At 43.7% G+C, this 23,278-nt stretch overlaps 1 protein-coding gene across 3 annotated transcripts in view; it reads right to left on the reverse strand.

Annotated features, from left to right (window-relative positions):
• rnf103 (ring finger protein 103) overlaps nucleotides 1–23,278 on the reverse strand; it is a 75,541-nt gene that overhangs the window by 2,479 nt on the left and 49,784 nt on the right. For all 3 annotated transcript variants that reach the window (XM_048532119.2, XM_059650211.1, XM_059650214.1), the window contains 4 exons: nucleotides 16,889–16,949; nucleotides 12,808–12,987; nucleotides 4,615–4,736; nucleotides 1,465–1,579 (listed from right to left, as the gene is read on the reverse strand). In XM_048532119.2, coding sequence (XP_048388076.1) covers nucleotides 1,465–1,579; nucleotides 4,615–4,736; nucleotides 12,808–12,987; nucleotides 16,889–16,949 — 478 coding nt within the window. The remainder of the gene's footprint in view (nucleotides 1–1,464; nucleotides 1,580–4,614; nucleotides 4,737–12,807; nucleotides 12,988–16,888; nucleotides 16,950–23,278) is intronic.

Genomic DNA, 23,278 nt, shown 5'->3' on the forward strand with positions numbered 1-23,278 from the left:
GCTTTTCCAACAATCTGTCCTCAGATGCTGCCTGCTGTCTGAAGCATTTTGTATTTTCATGTCAAAAGCAAATACTGCCCTTCTATTATTGTGTATTCAAAAATAGTAGTAGTGCAGGCAAACTCATCCTCATTCCATTGCTATCAGACTGCATTTCTGCAGAAATCTAATAATGCATATAACGTTTTCAAAGAGTTGCTCAACACATTTCAGTAGCCAGTCCAAGATGCTGAATTTTTTAAATTCAATCATGGGATGTGGGCATCACTGGCTAAGTCAGCATTTATTGTCCACTGCTGATTGCCCAGACACAGTTAAGAGTCAACCACATTGCTGTGGAGTCATAAGTAGGCCAAACCAGGTCAGAATGGCACCTTCCTTCCCTACAGGACATTAGTGAACCAAATGGGTTTCATCCCCCCAACAATCGACAATGGATTCATGGTCACCATTAGACTCTTACTTCATTCCAGATGATCTTTTTATTGAATTCAAATTTCACTATCTGCCATGGCAAGTTTCAAATCCAAGTCCCCACAACGTTAACTGGGTGTCTGGATTAACAGTTCAGCAATAATGTCACCAGGCAAGTGCCTCCACTAATGGGGGCTAGCTGTTAGGATTATTACTAAATTTTGGAAATCTACACCAAAATCCCAATTATAAATGCATTTCCCACAAATTTTAAAACAATGTTCACAGGATGTGGATACGCTGGATGGGTTGATATTTATTGCACATCCCCTCAAAAGGGTGATGGTGAGCTTCCATCTTGAAGTGCTGCACCCCAAATGGTGCAAGTGCATCCACATTGCAGTTGGAGAGTAAGTTCCAGAATTTCAGCCCACTGAAATGAAGGAATATCCATACTCCATGAGCTTTTATTGGTGTGTGCATTGGACAGGAACCTGTAGCACCTGCTGCCCTTGTCCTTCTAGATGTTGGAGGTTGCAGTTTAGAAGATGCAGTCTACTGAGCTTGGTGAGGTGCTGCCGTGTATCTTGTGGATTAAACACACTATTGCCACAGCTGGTCAGTGGTGGAGTGACTTTCATGTTGAAAGTGTTATATGGGTGTCAATCTAGCTGGCTGCTTTGACGTGGATGTCAGCTCAACAGCCAGTTAACAATCATTAAGTCCAAAATTAGGCAACCCAGAGTCAGATTTTCTTTAACTTTGTACCTTAACATATTAAATATATTCTCAACTGCATTTTACTTCAAAGCTCCATTTCTTCATACTAACCTGTCCCTTAAGACGTCCTCCTTCCCATTAAAGGGCAAATGTATATTATGTATTGGCAGAATGGAGATGGAGACTGGAAAAAAGCTTCCCCCACCCCCACCAAACCTTGTCCCAAAAATTTACCAGCAGAGATTTGATTTTTTGGAATGACACTGATAAAAATTCGGAGAGAGTTTCAGTGTTATAAAAACATGTAAAAACATGGTGGCCTTAGTTTACCTGCAGTAACCTCAAAAAGTATTTTGTCAATTTCCATCTCTGCTGCTTCTTCCATTTCTTCCTCATCCTCCATGCTTTCGAAAGTATCCTCTAGCATCTCCTCAATAATCCCTGCCTGTGAACACAAGATAGTGCAGAATGCATAAAAGCGTTAATCCTGTAATTGATATGAACATAGAGAGTATAGAAGAGGTTTACAAGAATGGTTCTAAGAATGAGAACCTTCATTTACAAGACAGATGGATAAGTTGGAATTTTCCTTCTTAGATGGGAGAAGGCTAAGAGGAATTTTTATAGGACTTTTCAAATCCATGAGGAGCTGGACAGCAGCATTCACTCTAATTTTCGTTTTGGCTGTGCGGGTCTTTGAGGCCCTTGTGCGGCAGCAGCTTCCAGAATGAAGTCAATGCCATTATCAGCGATAAGCCACACAACTTATAGGGAATGTTGCTGGACATGGTTATATAGCAAGTAACTGCTCTTAATTGTAAAATGTATCTGGAATGCACTGCCTGAAAAAGGGTCGTGGAGGCAGGTTCAATCATGGCTTTCAAAGGGGCATTAAATGATCGTTTATATTCAAATAATGTGCAGAGGTACGGAGAAAATGTACTATGTCATCATGCTCATTTTGAGAGCAGGTGAAGTCCCAATGGGCCTCTTCTGTGCTGTAACAATTAAGATTATAAACAATACTACTAATAACATTGCCTTGTCTGAAATACAAATCATTTTACTAACTGAAATAATTTGAAACAGCAATAAGAAAAGAAATACAAAGTACAAGAAACCCTCATCGCATGTACAACTGAAATATCTCATCAGCTCTGTACAAAGATTCTGTGTGACTAGTCTGTTCAGTTTTTATGTTTTACATTCCGGTTCAGATTACCAGCAGATTTTTTTTCCTTGTTAAGTTGATTGACCAAGCAGCTGTGATACTATCTGATCTTGGGTAGGACAAGATGATACTATATTCAGTCTCAGCAATTTATGGAAACATTCTCCAATCTAGTATATTACACCTGCTGCTCATGGGGTTGGTAAACTTTCACTGAGAATATCATTATGTGTGTGTGAGAGAGGGAGAGAGAGAGAGAGAGGGGGGGAGAGAGAAGAGAGAGGGGGGCGGGGAGAGAGAGAGAGAGAGAGAGAGGGAGGGAGGGAGAGGGAGGGAGAGGGAGGGAGAGGGAGGGAGAGGGAGGGAGAGGGAGGGAGAGGGAGGGAGAGGGAGGGAGAGGGAGGGAGAGGGAGGGAGAGGGAGGGAGAGAGAGGGAGAGAGAGGGAGAGAGAGGGAGAGAGGGGGAGAGAGAGGGAGAGAGAGGGAGAGAGAGGGAGAGAGGGAGGGAGGGAGGGAGGGAGGGAGGGAGGGAGGGAGGGAGGGAGAGAGAGAGAGAGAGAGAGAGAGAGAGGGAGAGAGAGAGAGGGAGGGAGAGAGAGGGAGGGAGAGGGAGGGAGGGAGGGAGAGGGAGGGAGGGAGAGAGAGGGAGGGAGAGAGAGGGAGGGAGAGAGAGGGAGGGAGAGAGAGGGAGGGAGAGAGAGGGAGGGAGAGAGAGGGAGGGAGAGAGAGGGAGGGAGGGAGAGAGAGGGAGGGAGAGAGAGGGAGGGAGAGAGAGGGAGGGAGAGAGAGGGAGGGAGAGAGAGAGAGAGAGAGAGAGAGAGAGAGAGAGAGAGAGAGAGAGAGAGAGAGAGAGAGAGAGAGAGAGAGAGAGAGAGAGAGAGAGAGAGAGAGAGAGAGAGAGAGAGAAAGAGAGATCTGGATGCGAGTTTGCTCGCTGAGCTGGAAGGTTAGTTTTCAGACGTTTCATCACCATTCTAGGTAACATCATCAGTGAGCCTCCAGTGAAGTGCTGGTGTTAATGTCCCGCTTTCTATTTATATGTTTAGGTTTCCTTGGGTTGGTGATGTCATTTCCTGTTTTTTTCCCCTCAGAGGTTGGTAGATGGGGTCCAAATCAATGTGTTTGTTGATGGAGTTCCGGTTGGAATGCCATGCCTCTAGGAATTCTCGTGCGAGTCTCTGTTTGGCTTGTCCTAGGATGGATGTGTTGTCCCAATCAAAGTGATGTCCTTCCTCATCTGTATGTAAGGATACGAGTGATAGTGGGTCATGTCGTTTTGTGGCTAGTTGATGTTCATGTATCCTGGTGGCTAGCTTTCTGCCAGTTTGTCCAATGTAGTGAAAAGACATTTCTGAAATGACTGCCAGACTACTCGGACCTCTTGGCATCAGGGTAGCCCACAAATCCACCAACACACTAAAACAGCAGCTAGTGAACTTAGAAGACCCTATACAGACAACAAGCAAAACAAACGTCATCTACAAACTACCTTCCAAGAACTGTGACAAACACTACATTGGACAAACTGGCAGAAAGCTAGCCACCAGGATACATGAACATCAACTAGCCACAAAACGACATGACCCACTATCACTAGTATCCTTACATACAGATGAGGAAGGACACCACTTTGATTGGGACAACACATCCATCCTAGGACAAGCCAAACAGAGACATGCACGAGAATTCCTAGAAGCATGGCATTCCAACTGGAACTCCATCAACAAACACATTGGCTCCAAATCAATCTACCATCCCCTGAGAAAGAGAACAGAAAATGACATCACCAATGCAGGAAATGACATCACCAACCCAAGGAAACCTAAACATATAAATAGAAAGCGGGACATAACACCAGCGCTTCACCGGAGGCTCACTGATGATGTTACCTAGAATGGTGACGAAACGTCTGAAAACTAACCTTCCAGCTCAGCGAGCAAACTCACATCCAGAACCTCAACCTGAGCTACAAATCTTCTCAAAACTTGCAAGAGAGATACTGAAGAAATCCAGCCCAGCATGAACTTGTCAAGCCAATTAGGTCATAGGTTTGATTTCAGCAAGTGAAACTGGAGAAGAGGCCTCACTTTCCACAGCTCTCAGGCAGGAACCGATGATCATTGTCTTTTGATTCTCAGTGGAATTACATGAGCCGATAATTAGAGTTGGTCCTGATACATATTCTTTCTAAAATGGATGGACTGTATTTTTACAACAATAACACAGCATATACGTTTCAGGTTCAACATAAAATGTAACTGTCCTATAGAACTACAATTCTAAAGGCTAGGGCCTGCGTTTTGTCTCACCTTCATCATTTCTTTGGACAGTTCTCTCATGGTGGCTTGAATTTCAGGGAGTTTTACTAAACTCTGCATGGCTTTCATCACCTCTGTGCTCTTCTCCAAGGAACCAGTGACTCTTGCTACAGCTGTGAAAAAAGGGTGAGGATGAGAAATTGTTAGTCTTCAGTTAAATTCGGTTAGATTAGATTCCCTAGTGTGGAAACAGGCCCTTCGGCCCAACAAGTCCACACCGCCCCTTGAAGCATTCACCCAGACCCATCCCCATATAACCCACACACCCTTGAACACTCTGGGCAATTTAGCATGACCAATCTACCTAGGCTGCACATCTTTGGACTGTGGGAGGAAACCGGAGCACCAGGAGGAAACCCACGCAGACACGGGGAGAATGTGCAAACTCCTCACAGACAGTCACCCGAGGCAGGAATCGAACCCAGGTCCCTGGTGCTGTGAGGCTGCAGTGCTAACCACTGAGCCACCATGCCGCCTGTTAACAATATTGCAATTTTATGACCATCTCATGATGGCTTCTGAACAAAAAAAAAAATCACAGCTCCAACATTTTTAAACAGAAAATCTCCATAAGTAATAACTACTGTAATGCTTACATTCAAATGATTTACATGAACTAGAGGCCCGAATGTGTTGAAGCTCTTAGACTTAACAGCAAAGGAGTACAAAATGTGCTTGAAGAATTTGGCTAAGCTTATTTCAGTACAAGATCATTAAAAGTGTCTTTAATGTGGGAAGGTGGATTTGTGATGCCTGTTATAGTTGGCAAGGGGCATAAGGATGGGCATGTTAAGGAATCTGAGTACGCAAGATAAAACAGTGAAGGAGGAGAGACAAAGCATGAAGCCCTGTTGCTGACCTTGTACTTTGGTAACCAAACATCAAATAGGCTATGTTCTCTGTGGATAATTGACTGTGTAATTTTGGATGGAAAAAAACTGAAGATACACTTTCCAACCATCACTTGGGTCATCTTGTTTTGTATTTTTATATATGTTGTCACTGTGTAGATATGATGTACTTTTCTTGGAATTACATTTTACATACTGCATCATCATTAGAGCTGCAGGCAGCAAACGTGAAATGATGCACAGGCCTTCCCTATACCATGCCTGTGTCACTTACATTTCCTCGAAGATTCCTACAGCAGGATATCTTTGCTAAATGTGTTTTTTAGTATTAAAACGCATTTACTCTGGTTAAATATTTTTGAAAACTAGATTTTAATAACTGTGACATTTGGATTTACCCACAATTAACTGACCAGATTATTATTCTCAAAACATATTTGAATGGATACTCTCTTCTTCACACAGACACTGCCCCATCCCAAGATCTGAGAAACACCTTCTCCCAATTGATAGAGTAACCATCTCCTCTAGAACTAATAGAGAGTAGGACTAGCTCATTCTGCCCACCATCTACTACACCATTCAATGAGATATCATTGGTATGTTTGTAACAGCTTGTTTTAACTACAGGTTTTAAATGATTTTATGCTTCTGTCAAAGAGCCGGCAGGAATAGCTCATCTGTAGCGAAACCGTGTAATGCCCATTTGTAAAGTATGCTGCCCAAAGCAAAACATCATACTTGAAATACAGACTGCTGTCAGGATACATAGTTAGATTATGACCTGGCAGCAAAACTCACGTAGGTGATTAGGAAATACTGGAAGACAGTTGCTTAAAAAACAAGTCATATTGAATGGAACGAAAGCATTTAAAAAAAAATACCATCAACAACAACTTACAAAACACTCCACACTTCCATCGTAGGATATATTTGAAATCGCTTCAAGTGGCACATGCATGTTGGTAGCAATTCTAAAACAAATGTTCTATGCATATGGGCAGTTAGACTATGTTACATTCCTGTTTAGGAGTATTTCAGCCCTTTTATTCATTTAAACTCTCAAGGGATTCTTTTTCTTGGAAATTTCACTATCAAATAACATATTTGGAAAAAATTGTTCTGTATTTTGTGATATTGAACCCCCTGCCCGCTATTTAGTGAACAATGCTGTTAAAGCTTTAGGACTAGAATACATTGCCCGCATTCATGGACTTTCATTTCTTTTAGCAAACCATATGTAACAGCATCATCTACTTTATACAAAAATCCAGCAATTATGAGAAGGTGAATTTGCAATCAAGATGAAAGCTGCATATATCTGTCCTTCCACTTAAATGATTTGAAATGAACATACTCTTTACTATAATTTGGCCATCTTGAATATTTGCATTACATTTCAAAATAAGGTCATTTGATATTTAATTACCATTTCTTGATAACTTTGGAATGCCTAGAGGCCCTTATTTGAAACCAGGGCCAAAATTGTAAGCAGCAAATGAAACCTTAAATGATCATTTCTAAACTGCTCAAACATATTTTTTTTCAACAAAAGGATTGAACTACAGCTATTGTGAAAGTATTAAAAATAAAGTTTTGTGGGAGAATTTAATAGCCAATGTCCAATCCAGCTTACTTGGAATTTGGCCCATAGCCTTGTGTGCTATTATGCTCCAGTCAAGTAACACACTGGTAAATCTCCTCTGTACCCTCTCTAATGCAATCACATCTGTCCTTTGGTGTGGCAACCAAAGTCACACACTCTAATCCAGTTGTAACCTAACTAACCTCTTACACCTCTCCAGAGTTAACCTTTCTGCTCTTGCATTCAATTCTTTGACCAATAAAGGCAAATATCATGTAATAAAAACCAAAAGAACTGCAAATGCTGTAAATCAGGAACAAAGACAAAGTTGCAGGAAAAGCTCAGCAGGTCTGGCTGCATCTGTGAAGGAAAAAACAGAGTTAACGTTTTGGGTCTGGTGACCCTTCCTCAGAACTGATAGTGGCCGGGAAAACGTCAGTTTATATGCAGAAAATAGGGAGGTGGGTAGTGCAGGGAGTAAATGATAGGATAGAGCCCAAAGAAAGAGGAAGACAGTTGGACAGACAAAGCAGTTGCTAACGATCAGGCTGGGAGGGTGAATAGTTGTTAATGGGGACTGTTAGTGACGAACAACAGGGGGCATGTAATGGTAGGCTATGTAGCAACAAATATCATGTATGCCTTCTTAAGCATCTTATCAATTTGTCCTGTGGTTCTGAAAGGTCTGTAGATATGCACATCAAGAACCCTCTGATCCTCTGTACATCCTGGGGTCCTACCATTCATCATGTACTCCTTTACCTGATTATTTTTTCTAATTACAGCACCTGAAAGTTTTCAGGATTAAAGTTCATTTGCCATTGTTTTGCCCACTGAATAACCCTCTATACTGTCCGTCTCGGATTTCATTGACCACTCCGACAATTTTTGTCTCATGTGCGAACAAGGGATCCAGCACCAAACCCAGTGGAATGCCACTGCACTCAGGCTTCCAATCACACAAGCAACCTACAATCATTGCCCTCTGCCTGCTGCCACTAAGCCAATTTTGTATCCAGCTTCTTGTCCGGTATCCCATGCAAGACCTTCTCAAAAGCCTTAAACTCCATGCAGACTATATCCATTGCTTTACCCTCTTGCACACATCTAGTCGCCTGAAAAATCAATCTGTCAAATGTGATTTCCCCGTCAAATCAAAGCCATGCCGATTATTCTTGAGTAATCCTTCCCTCTCCAAATGGAATTAGTTCTATCCCTCAGCATTCTTCCCAGTTGTTTCTCTACCACAAATGCTGGATTCACTAGTCTCTAGTTTCCTGGTTTGTCCGGACCACCATTCTTGAATAATTGCAACACATTAGTCGTCTTCCCGTCCACTAGCACCTCTGTTGTGTCCAGGGAAAATCTGAAAATTAATTTCAGGGCCCCTGCTATCTCTCCTCTTCCCTGGTCTCCCACAGCAGCCTGGGTTGCATGTCATTTGCAGCTGGGAACATAGCCAATTTTAAGTACACTAAAACTGCTAATGATTCCTCTTTCACAATTGTAATTTACTTAAATACATCATACATCTTCCCCGATTTCTACACCGTCATCATTCTTCTCCATCATGGATACAGATGTAAAGTACGCATTTAAAACCTCACCTTAGTCTTCCAGCTCCACGCAGTTTGCCACTTAAGTTCTTAATGGGCCCTATTTTTCCCTAGTTATCTTCTTGCACCTAATATACTTATAAAATGTCTTTAGATTTTTATTTATTTTGCCATTTATAGTGTCTTTTCATGCCCCTTTTTAGCTTGCCTAGTTTATTTTTTAAGTTAGCACCGATACTTCCTATATACCTCCAGGGCTTCTGGTGTTCTGAGCACTTGGTACTTACAATATGCTTTTCTCGTTTGTTAAATCCCGAATATTCAACATCCAGGGCTTTCTAGAATCTTTTGTCTCCCACTTCATGTTAACACAAAGATATTAGCCTTGTACTTTTTCTTGAAAAACTCCTATTGATTGATTGGACTCAGTCTTCTCCTCTACAATATTCCCCTTTTCCTGAGTGAAAACAGGTGAGAAATATTCCATTTTCAACACCAGGAGTATCCGGAATAAGTAGGTGAGCTTGCAGCATAGATAGCCACCTGGGACTTCGATGTTGTGGCCATTTCGGAGACATGGATAGAGCAGGGTCAGGAATGGATGTTGCAGGTTCCAGGGTTTAGATCTTTCATTAAGATCAGGGAAGGTGGTAAAAGAGGGGAAGTGTGGCTTTGTTAGTCAAGGACAGTATTAAGGCGGCTGAAAGAACATTTGACGAGGTCGTATAGGCTGAGGTCAGAAACAGGAGAGGAGAGGTCACACTGCTGGGAGTTTTCTACAGGCCTCTGCAAAGTTCCAGGGATGTGTAGGAGAGGATTGGCAAAATGATTCTGGGCAGGAGTGAAAGGAACAGGGTGTTCATTATGGGGGACTTTAACTTCCCTAACATTGACTGGAAATGTTATAACTCTAGTACGTCGGATGGATCAGTTTTTGTCCAATGTGTGCAGGACGGTTTCCTGACGCAGTATGTCGAAGGGCCGACAAGAGGGAAGGCCACACTGAATCTGGTACTTGGTAACGAACCAGGCCAGGTGTTTGATTTAGTGGTAGGTGAGCACTTTGGAAAGAGTGACCATAATTCGGTCAAGTTTAGTTTAGCGACAGAAAGGGATAGGAACATGCCACAGGGCAAGAGTTACAGAGGGGGGGGGGGGGGGGGGGGGGAAGGGCAATTATAATGCGATTAGACAAGACTTAGAAGGCGTAGAATGGGGTAGCAAAATGCAGGGGATGGGGACAAACGAAATGTGGAGCTGGTTTAAGGAACGGATATTGCGTGTCCTTGATAGGTATGTCCTTGTCAAGCAGGGAGGAAGTGATAAGGTAAGGGAACCGTGGTTTACTAAAGCAATTGTATCTCTTGTTAAGCGGAAGAGGCAGGCTTATGTGACAATGAGACGAGATGGTTCAGATGAGGCGATGGAGAGTTACAGATTAGCTCGGAAGGATTTAAAGAGAGAGTTAAGAAGAGCAAGGAGGGGGCATGAGCAGACATTAGCAGGTAGAATAAAGGAGAACCCTAAAGCTTTCTATAGGTATGTGAGGAATAAGAGGATGACTAGGGTAGGAATAGGGCCAGTCAAAGACAGAAGTGGGAAGTTGTGTGTGGATCCTGTGGAGATCAGAGGGGTGCTAAATGAATATTTCTCATCTGTTTTCACTCAGGAAAAGAATATTGTAGAGGAGAAGACTAAGTTACAGGCTACTAGAATTGAAAGGATTGAGATTAGTAAGGAGGAGGTGTTATCAATTCCAGAAGATGTGAAGGTAGATAAATCCCCTGGGCCAGATGGGATTTTGCAGAGGATTCTCTGGGAAGCTAAGGAGGAGGTGGCAGAGCCTTTGGCCTTGATCTTTGAGTCCTCATTGTCTACAGGTTTAGTACCAGAGGACTGGAGGATTGCAAATGTTGTGCCCTTGTTCCAGAAGGGCAGTAGAGATGACCCACGTAATTATAGACCAGGGAGCCTTACTTCTGTTGTCGGAAATGTTTTGGAAAGGATTAGAAGAGATAGGATTTATAATCATCTAGCAAGCAACAATTTGATTGGAGATAGTCAGCATGGATTCGTCAAGGGCAGGCAGTGTCTCACAGACCTCAGTGAGTTTTTTGAGAAGGTGACCAAGCATGTGGATGAGGGTAGGGCAGTTGACGTGGTGTACATGGACTTCAGTAAAGCCTTTGATAAGCTTCCAAATGGTAGTCTATTGGAGAAAATACGGAGGCACGGGATTGAGGGAGACTTCGCAGTTTCGATTAGAAACTGGCTTTTTGTAAGAAGGCAACGAGTGGTGGTTGATGGAAAATATTCAGCCTGGAGTCCGGTTACTAGTGGGGTGCCTCAAGGATCTGTTTTGGGACTACTGCTGTTTGTCAGTTTTATAAATGATTTGGATGCTGGCATAGGAGGATGGATTAGTAAGTTTGCAGATGACACTAAAGTCAGTAGAGTGGTGGACAGTGTGGAAGAATGTTGCAGGGAGACTTGGATAAACTGCAGAACTGGGCTGAAAGGTGGCAAATTGAGTTCAATACGGATAAATGTGAAGTGATTCACTTTGGGAAGAATAATAGGAAGGCAGAATACTGGGTCAATGGCAAGATTCTTGGTAGTGGGGATGTGCAAAGGGATCTTGGTGTCCATGTACACAGATCGCTGAAAGTTGCCACCCAGGTTGATAGTGCTGTTAAGGCGGCTTACGGTGTTTTAGGTTTTATTGGTAGAGGGATTGAGTTTCGGAGCCGTGATGTCATGCTGCAACTGTACAAAACGCTAGCGCGGCCTCACTTGGAATATTGCATGCAGTTCTGGTCACCCCATTACAGGAAGGATGTGGAAGCATTGGAAAAGGTACAGAGGAGATTTGCCAGGATGTGAACTGGTCTGGAGTGAAGGCCTTCTGAAGAAAGGGTGAGGGGCTTGGGTCTGTTCTCATTGGAGACAAGGTGGCTAAGAGGGAATTTAATAGAGACATACAAGATGATCAGAGGATTAGATAGGGTGGACAGAGAGTCTTTTTCCGAGGATGATGACGTCGGCTTGTACAAGGGGGCACAGCTACAAATTGAGGGGTGATAGATTTGAGACAGATGTCAGAGGCAGGTTCTTTACTCAGAGAGTGGTAAGGTGGAACGCCCTGCCTGCCAATGTAGTTAACTCAGCCACATTAGGGGCATTTAAACAGTCCTTGGATAAGCATATGGATGATGGTGGGATAGTGTAGGGGAATGGGCTTAGACTAGTTCACAGGTCGGCGCAACATCAAGGGCCAAAGGGCCTGTTCTGCGCTGTATTGTTCTATGTTCTGTCTTTGTCCTTTTCCCTGGCTATCTTAGATCCTACTGATTTATGACGACTGTCACCAAAGTACTCTCTCATTGATCCCCAATGTCCTCCCAGCCACCCCCACCAAAATGTTCACACTGGTCTATCCCTACATTTCTCCCCTTCTATCACCTCCTGACTGTCTGGGGTCTATCATACACTTCAAACGTGATCGCCCTCTTTTCATTAAGTTTCACCTGTATGGCCTCAATTGAGAAGTCCTTCCAAGATATCCCTCCTAATTGCTGCAACTGACATCTCGATCAATACTAGCACATCACTACCTCTTCATGCCCCATTATGGCTCACCTGAAGATTTTAGGTTCGATTAGATTTGACTCCCTACAGTGTGGAAACAGGCCCTTCGGCCCAACAAGTCCACACCACCCTTTGCAGCATCTCACTCAGACCCATCCCCCTATAACCCACACACCCCTGAACACTACGGACAATTTGACATGGCCAATCCACCTAGCATGCACATCTTTGGACTGTGGGAGGAAGCTGGAGCACCTGAGGCAACCCACGCAGGCACGGGGAGAACGTGCAAACTGCGCACAGACAGTTGCCCGAAGCTGGAATCAAACCCGGGTCCCTGGCGCTGTAAGGCTGCAGTGTTAACCAGGGCGGCATGGTGGCTCAGTGAATGTATCCCCTATAATACTGTGACTTCAGTCCTGCTCCTCCCTCAATATGTCCTCATGAAAACAATGTTGTCGCATGTCATTCAGCACCCTCAGCTCATTGCTTTACTTTTGGGAGTCTTAAGTCGATCAAAATGGGTTTACAGCAGTCACCACAAGTATTTAAGATGTTGATTATTACATTTCCTGAAATTGGAGGGACAATAATAACCACTTACCTAGCTGGTTCTTCATGCTCATAAGGACAGAGTTCATGTGAGCTTTTGATGCATACAGCTTTCCCACGGCTTTTCTTGAATGCACAATTTCTTTTGCTAATATAGTGCACACATCCCTTTGGCCTTTCTTTGCAGCATCTTTCACAGAACGCTTGACTTTTTCCTCTTCTCTTTGAATATCTAACAGAGATAAGAAAGGATTAAAAAAATGTACAGCGCTTTATTTTCACAAAATATCGCTATGGACTGCAGCAGTTCAAGTAGTCAGCTCACCACCAATTTGGGATGGGCAGAAAATGCACGTCTAGCCAGTGTTAGTGATATATTATGAAGAAATGCTTAAAAAAATTCATTGTGCTTAGGCTGCCCCAACAGGTTCCAGAAAATTATTTGAAGAGCAGTGAAGCCAGGACACGTTTTACACAAATGATCCCATTATCAAAGAGATGAATGATTTTCCTTGAAAAAAAAAGTTGGCATGAACATCAGAATGCTTTTTTCTTTAAATAATGCATTTAAATAATTTTCTTTTAAATTAAATTGGTTGGTAACATACATCTGTACGTATCAATGGATTTCAAGGCACTGCCAAGAAAACATTGCATCCTCAGTACAATGCAAAATTGCCAGCCTAGATTACAAACTGTAATTCTGAAATGAGATTTAAACACATGGCCTTGTTATTTGGAAAAACTCTCGCATGGTCTGAATAATGGTACTTTTTAAGAGCTTAGTCATTCTACCTAAAATAAAAACATGAAACTTGAAAAAGGTTAATGAGGAAAAAAAAATCATTAGTTTCTTTCAAAAAAATGTTTGCAAAATTAAGAGGAACAAAAATTAAAAAACAGCATGCAAAACTGACTAAAAGGTACGGGGAAACAACATATAACCTCAGAATTTATTAGAGCTAATTGTTAACCGTACAAATGCAATTCCAATAAGGGTCAGTGGACAGCAATCAAGAATAGACAACTTATACTATTGTTTCCTCTGTTGCTAACCGCCGTTTGGTTAGCTCAGTTGACTGGATGGCTGGTTTGCAATGTACAGTGGTGCCAACAGAATGGATCAATGCCTGCATTGGCTGAGGTTACTGTGAAGGACTCTCTTCAAACTCTCATCATTGTCTCAGGCTAAAGCAGTCATTTCTAATGAGAGCACAGCCCTAGCATGCTGCCTGACCTGCTGTGTTCCTCAAGTTCCACACTATGTTATCCCTAGTAGAACCATGGTAAGTTTACCTTTTTGCCTTACTCCATTGCTGACCAGGAGCTTCAAAAAGAAACTGCATTCTCCTGTAACCATCGTAGCTGGAGACTCACTAACACAGGGCAAGCCAATGAATAAACTGTTGACCTTTTTAGTCTATGACACACACATTGAGAAAGGCATTATCACCTTCTTATAAAATTTGGACTAGTTAAGACGAACTACACTGCCCTTACGATTATGGAGGTTGAATAGATTAGGATTATTTTCATTAGAAAGACAGAGATTGAGGGGGTACCTGATTGAGGTCTACAAAAATCATGAGGGGTATAGACAGGGTGGATAGCAAAAAGCTTTTTCCCCCAGAGTGGGGGACTCAATTACTAGGGGTCATGAGTTCAAAGTGAGAGGAGGAAAGTTTAAGGGAGATATATATGCGTGGTAAGTTCTTGACACAGAGGGTGGTGGGTGCCTGGAACGCGTTGCCAGCGGAGGTGGTAGACACAGGCACGTTAGCGTCTTTTAAGATATATTTGGACAGGTACATGGATGGGCAGGGAGCAAATGGACACAGATCGTTAGAAAATAGATTAGATTAGATTCCCTACAGTGTGGAACAGGCCCTTCAGCCCAACAAGTCCACACCGCCCCTTGGAGCATCCCACCCAGACCCCCTATAACCCACACACCCCTGAACACTAAGGGAAATTTAGCATGGCCGATCCACCTAGGCTGCACATCTTTGGACTGTGGGAGGAAACCGGAGCACCCGGAGGAAACCCACGCAGACACAGGGAGAATGTGCAAACTCCACACAGGCAGTTACCCGAGGCTGGAATCGAACCTGGGTCCCTGGCGCTGTGAGGCTGCAGTGCTAACCACTGAGCCACCGTGCCGCCCTTTGACAGGTTAGACAGAGGATCTTGATCTGCGCAGGCTTGGAGGGCCGAAGGGCCTGTTCCTGTGCTGTAGGTTTCTTTGTTTCTTTAGGTAACTAAACTAGGCTGGTCTCTCACCAAACAAAGATGACCGATTGATGGGTTTCAGCTTAATCTGCAGATATAGGCTGATCTTTGCTAAACCTGGAAATCATGAGCTGGAGAGGTATAAAAACCAAATAAACTACAGATGCTGAACTTGTTCTGAGGAAGGGTCAGCAGACCCAAAACATTAACTCTGATTTTCCCTTTACAGGTGCTGCCAGATCTGCTGAGCTTTTCCTTGAACTAGAAATAGCTTGATAATATTCTTTCACAGGCTTTCTTTCTACATTTTTGTACCTCTTTGATGTTTTTTAATTAAATGCCTATTTAAATACATAAATCCCAATTTATAAGAAAAAGCTACAAATCGTGGCTAATCAGTGCCTCGCAGTGCCATAAACCCAGGTTCGATTCTACCCTCAGATAACTGTGTATGGGGTTTGCACATTCTCCCTGTGTTTGCATGGGCTTCCTCTAGGTGCTGTGGTTTCCTCCCACAGTCCAAAGATATGCAGGTTAGGTGGACTGGCCACACTAAACTGCCCACAGTTTCCAGGGATGTATCGGTCAAGTGGATTAGCCATAGGATATACAGGTTTATAAGATAGGGGATGGGTCTGGGTGGCTGTCCTTCGGAGGGTCACTGTGGATTCGATGGGCCAAATGACCTGCTTCCATACTATAGGGATTCTATGGATTTTGTCTTTATTAAATATATAGAATAACCAAGCTTGAGTGTTATGTTAACATCCTAATTATAGAAGTCTTCTTTAAAACAGTACACTGTCACCATACTTGATCAGGAATTTGCCCTGAGGATTAAATTATATTGGCATAATGGCAGAGTTGATGCTTCTATTATTCACTCATGGGACATAGGCCTCGCTCGCTGGCCAGCATCCACAGTTGCCCTTGAGAAGGAGGTGGTGAGTTGCCTTCTTGAAACACTGAAGTCCATTTGCTGTAGCTAGACCCCTAATGCCATTAGGGAGGAAATTCTATGATTTTGACCCAGTGACACTGATGGAACGGCGATATATTTCCAAGAGTGGTGAGAGGCTTGGAGGGAAATTGGTACCCCCATGTATCTGCTGTCCTTGTTCTTCTATATGAAAGTGACCATGGGTCTGGAAGGTGCTGTCTAAAGATCTTCAGTGAATTTCTGCAGTGCATCTTGTAGGCTGTATGCACTGCTGTAATGGAGCGCTGGTGGTGGAGGGAGTGCATGTTTGTGGAGGCGGTGCCAATCGAACAGGCTGCTTTGTCCTGGATGAATCAAAATATATGAATGTACAATAAAATGTTTATAATAGCTTTTTTTAAAAAAAGTGAAAACTCTTTCCAACACAGTCAAAGTTTTTAAGAAGCAAGTTTTATTCTAGAAAAACAAAACAAAATACTGCAGGTGATGAGATGTGAAATAAAAACAATGAAGCACTGCAGAAACTCAGCGGTGGAGAGAGAAACGTTGATGTTTCAAGTCCAAAGACAATTGCCAAGTTAGGCTGTGATAGATTAATTCCTCTGTTAATTGGGAATCTAAGGGCTATGGGGAATGGAGGAAAGTAGATATGAAGAATGTTGGATCGGTCATGATCCTACAGAATGGTGCAGCAGGCTAGAGAAGCTAAACGTCCTGCACCTATTCCTGTTCCTATTTCTTTGGTCTTGAGGTTTCTCCAGCACTTTGTTATTTCAAAGCTACATTCTATTCACACTGCTTGGAAATTTTGCTTATGAAAACCTCTCCATTATGTTATGGAATACTGTAGACACAACATTGTACTAAAAGATCAGACCCAGAGGTATAGATTTAACTTCATACAGTATACTGTGCTAAAACATTCAATTGAACCACACAGTGGAAATAGAAAATCTTTACTTACCTCTGATTTGTCTGTCAATCACTCTCATTTCCTTCCTTATTTTTAATGACCATTCTGTGACCTAATCAGAACCAAATTTTAATAGTATTAAAACCTGATGACTTACTTTCAATGTTGTTAAGATCAAAATCATGAAATTTCCTATCCAATGGTACTGTGAGTCTACCATTGCCTCAGACTGTAGCTGCCCCAGGCTGGGCTTCATCACCTTCTCACAGGCAACAACTATGGCATCTGCAGCCCAGTCTTCACTGCAAAGTCTTGTACAATAACATCTTAGGCTTTGTTGGAAAGGCTATCCCAGACTACTGAAACAACAGCTTGATGTAGTCGTATTCATCAATCATAGCTTACAGGAAATATCTTGGATACATCACCGTCATCTCTGGGTAGTCCTGTCTAACTGTCAAAGACCCACCACATGTTAGAACAGAATGGGACACAGCCACAGGGGAGTGACTTGCAGTCAATATTGTCTCTAAACATAATGATGAAGTTTCATGGCATCAGATGAAACATGGGTCAGGAAACCACCTGCTGATTACCACATACTGTGCCAACCTGGCTATGAATCTCTTCAGTGTTGAAAATCACTTGGAGGAAGCAATGCAGAGTAGAAAAGGCACAGAATGTATTGTGGGTGAGGCACTACAAATGTACATCACCAAGGAGGCTCAGAAGCACCATCACCTCTCATCCAAAAAATGTGCGTCAGATTGTTCTGTAGCAAGTGTTGAGGGTACCACTAAGAAGGAAAACTCTACTCACCCTCATCCTTGCCAAACTATTCAATGTAGATGTTTCTGACCATTATATCTGAAATAACCATCACACACTCCTACTGGAGAAATGTTCCTATCTGAACACTGACTATCCCTAATTATGCTGCATGATAATATCATCATAAATGGGATAGCTTCTCAACAGATCTAGCAGTTTAAAACAGGGTAGTCACAAGATATTGTAGGAAACTAGCAGGCTTGTATTCAAGTGACTTCAAGGCCCAAAACATTCACCACATTACCATGAGGGAGATCTAAAAATAATAAAGTTAACCTCCTTTAGCTCCCACACAGGATTGTACACATGCTAGATAATGGAACGAGGATGTTATGGCCAAAACCAATGCAATCCTGCAACATTCACTCGTGAATGGTGATGAGCAATTAAACAGCTAAACAGGTGATAGCGTCCACAACTACTTCCATTCTTAAATGATGACAGAACCCCAAAGTACCTTATGGAAAACCCAGGACTAAAGCCTAAGGTTTTTGTAAAGATTTGTAGTTCGGGTCAACTCGGGTTGACTTGCTTGCCGAGCTGGCTTGTTTTCGTTTAGATGTTTCATTACACCATGCTATGTAATATCATCAGTGAGGCCTCCGATGAAGCAATGTCGTTCTACTCCGCTTCAAATTTATACTGTCCAGTCTGCTATGGTGAGCAGTGTCACTTCCAGTTTTGTCCTGAATGGGTTTGTCTATGGGGCCCAATTCTGTACGTTTGTTGATTTAAGTATGAGTGGAGTACCGTGCCTCCAGGAATTCCAGTGCGTGTCTATGTTTGGCTTGGGCTGCTATGGTTACCTTGTCCCGGTTAAACTGACAGCCTTCGCTGTCCGAGTGCACTGATAGTAGAGAAGGTTTGTTGCGTCGTTTTGCTGTTTGCTGATGTTCGTGTATTCTGATGGCTAGTTTCCTTCCTGTCTGCCCAATGTAAACTTTGTGGCAGTTGTTGCATAGTATTTGGGAATAGGGTCTTTAATCCTTGTGAGTGTTTGTCATAGCATGGCTGTGGGCTTTTGTGCTATCATGATTCCTAGCGGTTGTAGGAGTGTCATTGTCAGTTCCGACATGTTCCTGATGTAGGGCAGTGGAGGCCACTGTGTTAGGGCATTTTGTGTCCTCTTGTTGTTGTCTGTTTAGTAGGCACCTACGGATGAAGTTGCAGAGATATCCGTTCATAGTGAAGATTTCATACGGGTGCTCTTCCTCTTTCCTGCGTAGTTCTGACACGTTGCAATGAATGGCCCAGTTAAAACACGTCCTAACACAACTTTGTTTGTGAATAGAGATAATGGGGACTGCAGATGCTGGAGAATCCAAGATAACAAAAGTGTCAAGTTGGATGAACACAGCAGGCCAAGTAGCATCTCAGGAGCACAAAAGCTGATGTTTCGGGCCTAGACCCTTCATCAGAAAAGGGGAATGGGGAGAGGGTTCTGAAATAAATAGGGAGAGAGGGGGAGGCGGACCGAAGATGGATAGAGGAGAAGATAGGTGGAGGGGAGAGTATAGATGGGGAGGACATAGGTCAGTGCGGGGAGGACGGACAGATCAAGGAGTCAGGATGAGGTTGGTAGGTAGAAAATAGAGGTGCGGCTTGAGGTGGGAGGAGGGGATAAGTGAGAGGAAGAACAGGTTGGGGGAAGGGAACGAGCTGGGCTGGTTTTTGGGATGCAGTGGGGGAGGGGGAGATTTTGAAGCTTGTGATGTCCACATTGATACCATTGGGCTGCAGGGTTCCCAAGCGGAATATGAGTTGCTGTTCCTGCAACCTTCGGGTGGTTTCATTGTGGCACTGCAGGAGGCCCATGATGGACACGTTGTCTAAGGAATGGGAGGGGGAGTTAAAATGGTTTGCGACTGGGAGGTGTAGTTGTTTATTGCAAACCGAGCGGAGGTGTTCTGCAAAGCAGTCCCCAAGCCTCCGCTTGGTTTCCCCAATGTAGAGGAAACCACACCGGGTACAGTGGATACAGTATACCACATTGGCAGATGTGCAGGTGAACATCTGCTGAATATGGAAAGTCATCTTGGGGCCTGGGATAGGTTGAGGGAGGTGGTGTGGCGGCAAGTGTAGCACTTCCTGCGGTTGCAGGGGAAGGTGCCAGATGTGGTGGGGTTGGAGGGGAGTGTGGAGCGGACAAGGGAGTCACGGAGAGGGTGGTCTCTCCGGAAAGCAGACAGGGGCGGGGATGGAAAAATGTCTTGGGTGGTGGGGTCGGATTGTAGGTGGCGGAAGTGTCGGAGGATGATGCGTTGTATCCAGAGGTTGGTGGGGTGGTATGTGAGGACGAGGGGGATTCTCTTAGGGTGGTTATGGTGGGGGTGGGGTGTGAGGGATGTGTTGCGGGAAGTGCGGGAGACACGGTCAAGGGCGTTCTCGATCACTGGGGGGGGATGGGGGGGTGCAGTCCTTGAAGAATGCGGCCATCTGGGATGTGCAGGAGTGGAATGCCTCATCCTGGGAGCAGATGCGGCAGAGGCAAAGGAATTGGGAATAGGGGATGGAATTTTTGCAGAGGGGTGGGTGGGAGGTGGTGTACGTTGGGGTGATTGCTGTAGAAGTTGAAGTCAGTGTGGGTTGCTTTCCTGTATACAGAGTTTTGGAACTCACCATTGGTTATACATTCAATTCTGACGTCAAGAAACAGAAGCTAATTGTTGTTTTCTTCTTCTCTCACAAATTTAATCCTGGCAATGATAATGAGGTAGTGGTTTCCACCAGTTTGGTGTGTTTAATGATGCCAAATGTGCCATCCACGTACGGGTTGAATGAGGGGCGAGGGTAGTGTGTTCTCCTCTTTGCATGACTGCCTCTGTGATGGGTCCTGAGATTGGGTGATCCCAATGGGCATGTCATTGATCCGTTTGCTTACATGACCATTAAAGATGAAGCGTGTGGTAAGGCACAAGTCTAGTAGCTTGAGTATATTGTCATTGCTGATGGAGCTGCTGGTCTGTCTGTCTGTTTCCTCTAGTAATGTGGCCAATGTTTATTTGTCGCGTGGGATGTCAAAAACATGAAAAATGCTGTGATGTCAAAAGATACCCAAAATCTCAACATCACTGATTTTTACATTCAAGGGTATTGAGTGGATGGGGTGGGGTGATCCATCGATTAAGTGTTTCAGTCTCTGTTGTAGGTCCTTGGTCAGTTTGTGTGAAGGTGTGCCTGAAAGGCAGACAACGGGTCTGAGGGGGAGGTCTGGTTTGTGTACTCTAGGTGGTCTTTAGAAGCAGGGTGTGTGTTTGTGCCTTCTGGTTTCATTCTGATGTAGTCGGTCTTGGTTATCTGTCCTGCATCCTTTACTCTCTTCAGTGTCTGGGAACGTAGTCCGGTTTGTTCATAATGATGGTCATGTGCCCTTTGTCTGCTGGCAGGATTATAATGTTCTTGTCTTTCTTGAGTTTTTCTAGTGATTTTTTTCTGATATGTTCAGGGTGTCTTATTTGTTCCTTCGACTTAGTGTGGGGATCATAGTTTGTCAGATGGCTTGTTGTGTTTCATCTGTGAGTCCATTGTCTTTTATTGTAGTTTCCAGGGTGACCATGCACACATCTTTGTGGTTATAGTTCATAGAACATAACAGCACAGTACAGGCCCTTCGGCCTTCAATGTTGTGCCGACCTGACATACCGATCTGAAGCCCATCTAACCTACACTATTCCACGTACATCCAAATGCGTGTCCAATGACGACTTAAACGTACTTAAAGTTGGCAAATCTACTACCGTTGCAGGCAAAGCGTTCCATTCCCTTACTACTCTCTGAGTAAAGAAACTACCTCTGACATCTGTCCTATATCTTTCACCCCTCAATTTAAAGCTATGCCCCCTCTTGCTCGCCGTCACCATCCTAGGAAAAAGGGTGGATGGGGAGAGCCTTTCTAACCCTCTGATTATTTTATATGTCTCAATAAGTCACCTCTCAACCTTCTTCTCTCTAACGAAAACCGCCTCAAGTCCCTCAGCCTTTCCTCGTAAGACCTTCCCTCCATACCAGGCAATATCCTAGTAAGTCTCCTCTGCACCCTTTCCAAAGCTTCCACATCCTTCTTATAATGCAGTGGCCAGAACTGTACACAATACTCCAAAGTGCGGCCACACTAGAGTTTTGTAAGCTGCAGAATAACCCCATGGTTCCGGAACTCGATTGCTCTATTAATAAAAGCTAAAGTTCAGTCCATGTATTAGGAAAGCTTTCTTAGTTTCTGTGAAAGGTCTGCCGGATGAGTTTCTTATCCATGTGTCAAGTTTGTTGTCATCTTTGTGGTGGAAGTTTCTCCTGTAGTTTGTGTCTGTGTGTTTTGGTCTTGTCTTGTTTTATGGTGATGGCCTGTTCTAGGGTTATAGTCCATTTCTGGTCTGTAATGTTTAGGTACTATGATTTTTGGTGCAAAGTTTCCCATTAGTACTTGTAGAATCAGTTATGAGCATCATTAATCATTGCTCATAGCATTGTGTCCTTTCTGTTCAGCTATTTTGTATGACTGTGAGTTGATGAGTACTGCAGAGCAGTACTGAGTTCCTGAGGCATTCAGGGAAGAAGTGAAATTGTTCGTGGGTAGCACTCAGTCAGTTGGCAAAAGCAAAACAATCAGCTTCAATCAGAAGTGTCAAGTGGATAATACTTCTCAACCTCTTCTAGAGATCCACAGCATTCAGTCCATTCTTTGAGAGTGATAAAGAAGGTAAATGTACATGGGATCCAGGTTAACTTCGCAAGCTGGATCCAAAATTGGCTTATTGGTAGGACACAGAGGGTAATGGTAGAAGGCTGTCTGAGAGACTGGAGGCCCCCGTCCAGTGGCATACCACTGAGATGAGTGTAGTATCCCTTGCAGCTCATGATATAAGCAAGAAAATGTGAGGGAGATAGATAAATTTGTGGATGACAAAAACTGACCAGGAGGTAGACAGTGAGGAAAAGGTCTTAGGTTATAGAAGGATATAAAACAGAGCTGATGCGCACATCACTGGCAGATGGAACTTAACCCTGATTAGTGAGAGGTGATGCACTTGGCAAAAAACAAGACAAGGGAATATGCAATGAATGCATTGGCATTAGGAAGCTCTGAAGAACACAGAGATCTTGAGTACTTCTCCACAAATCCCTGAAGGTGGCAAGACAGGTTTACAGGGTAATTAAGGCAGCAGGTGGGACAACTCATCCCTCACACCCACTCCCCGCAAAAACAACCAAAAACAGAATCCCCCTCGTCCTCACGTACCACTGCACCAACCTCCTGATCCAACGCATCACCCTCCGACACTTCCGCCATCTGCAATCCGACCCCACCAAAAGCATTTTTCCCTCCCCACCCTTATCTGCTTTCAGGAGGGCCGACTCTCTCCGTGACTCCCTTGTCAGCTCCACATTCCCCTCCAGCCCCACCACACCACTTTTCTCTGCAACTGCAGTAAGTGCTACACCTGCCCCCTCACTCTCATCTCAGGCCCCAAGACGACTTTCCACATCAAGCAAATGTTCACCTGCACATCTGCTAATGTGGTATACTGCATTCACTGTTTCCATTGTAGCCTCCTCTACATCGGGGAAACCAAGCGGAGGCTTAGGGACCGTTTTGCAGAACACCTATGCTTG

Source organism: Stegostoma tigrinum, chromosome 1 (genome assembly GCF_030684315.1).
Source record: "Stegostoma tigrinum isolate sSteTig4 chromosome 1, sSteTig4.hap1, whole genome shotgun sequence".
Classification (NCBI taxonomy): domain Eukaryota; kingdom Metazoa; phylum Chordata; class Chondrichthyes; order Orectolobiformes; family Stegostomatidae; genus Stegostoma; species Stegostoma tigrinum.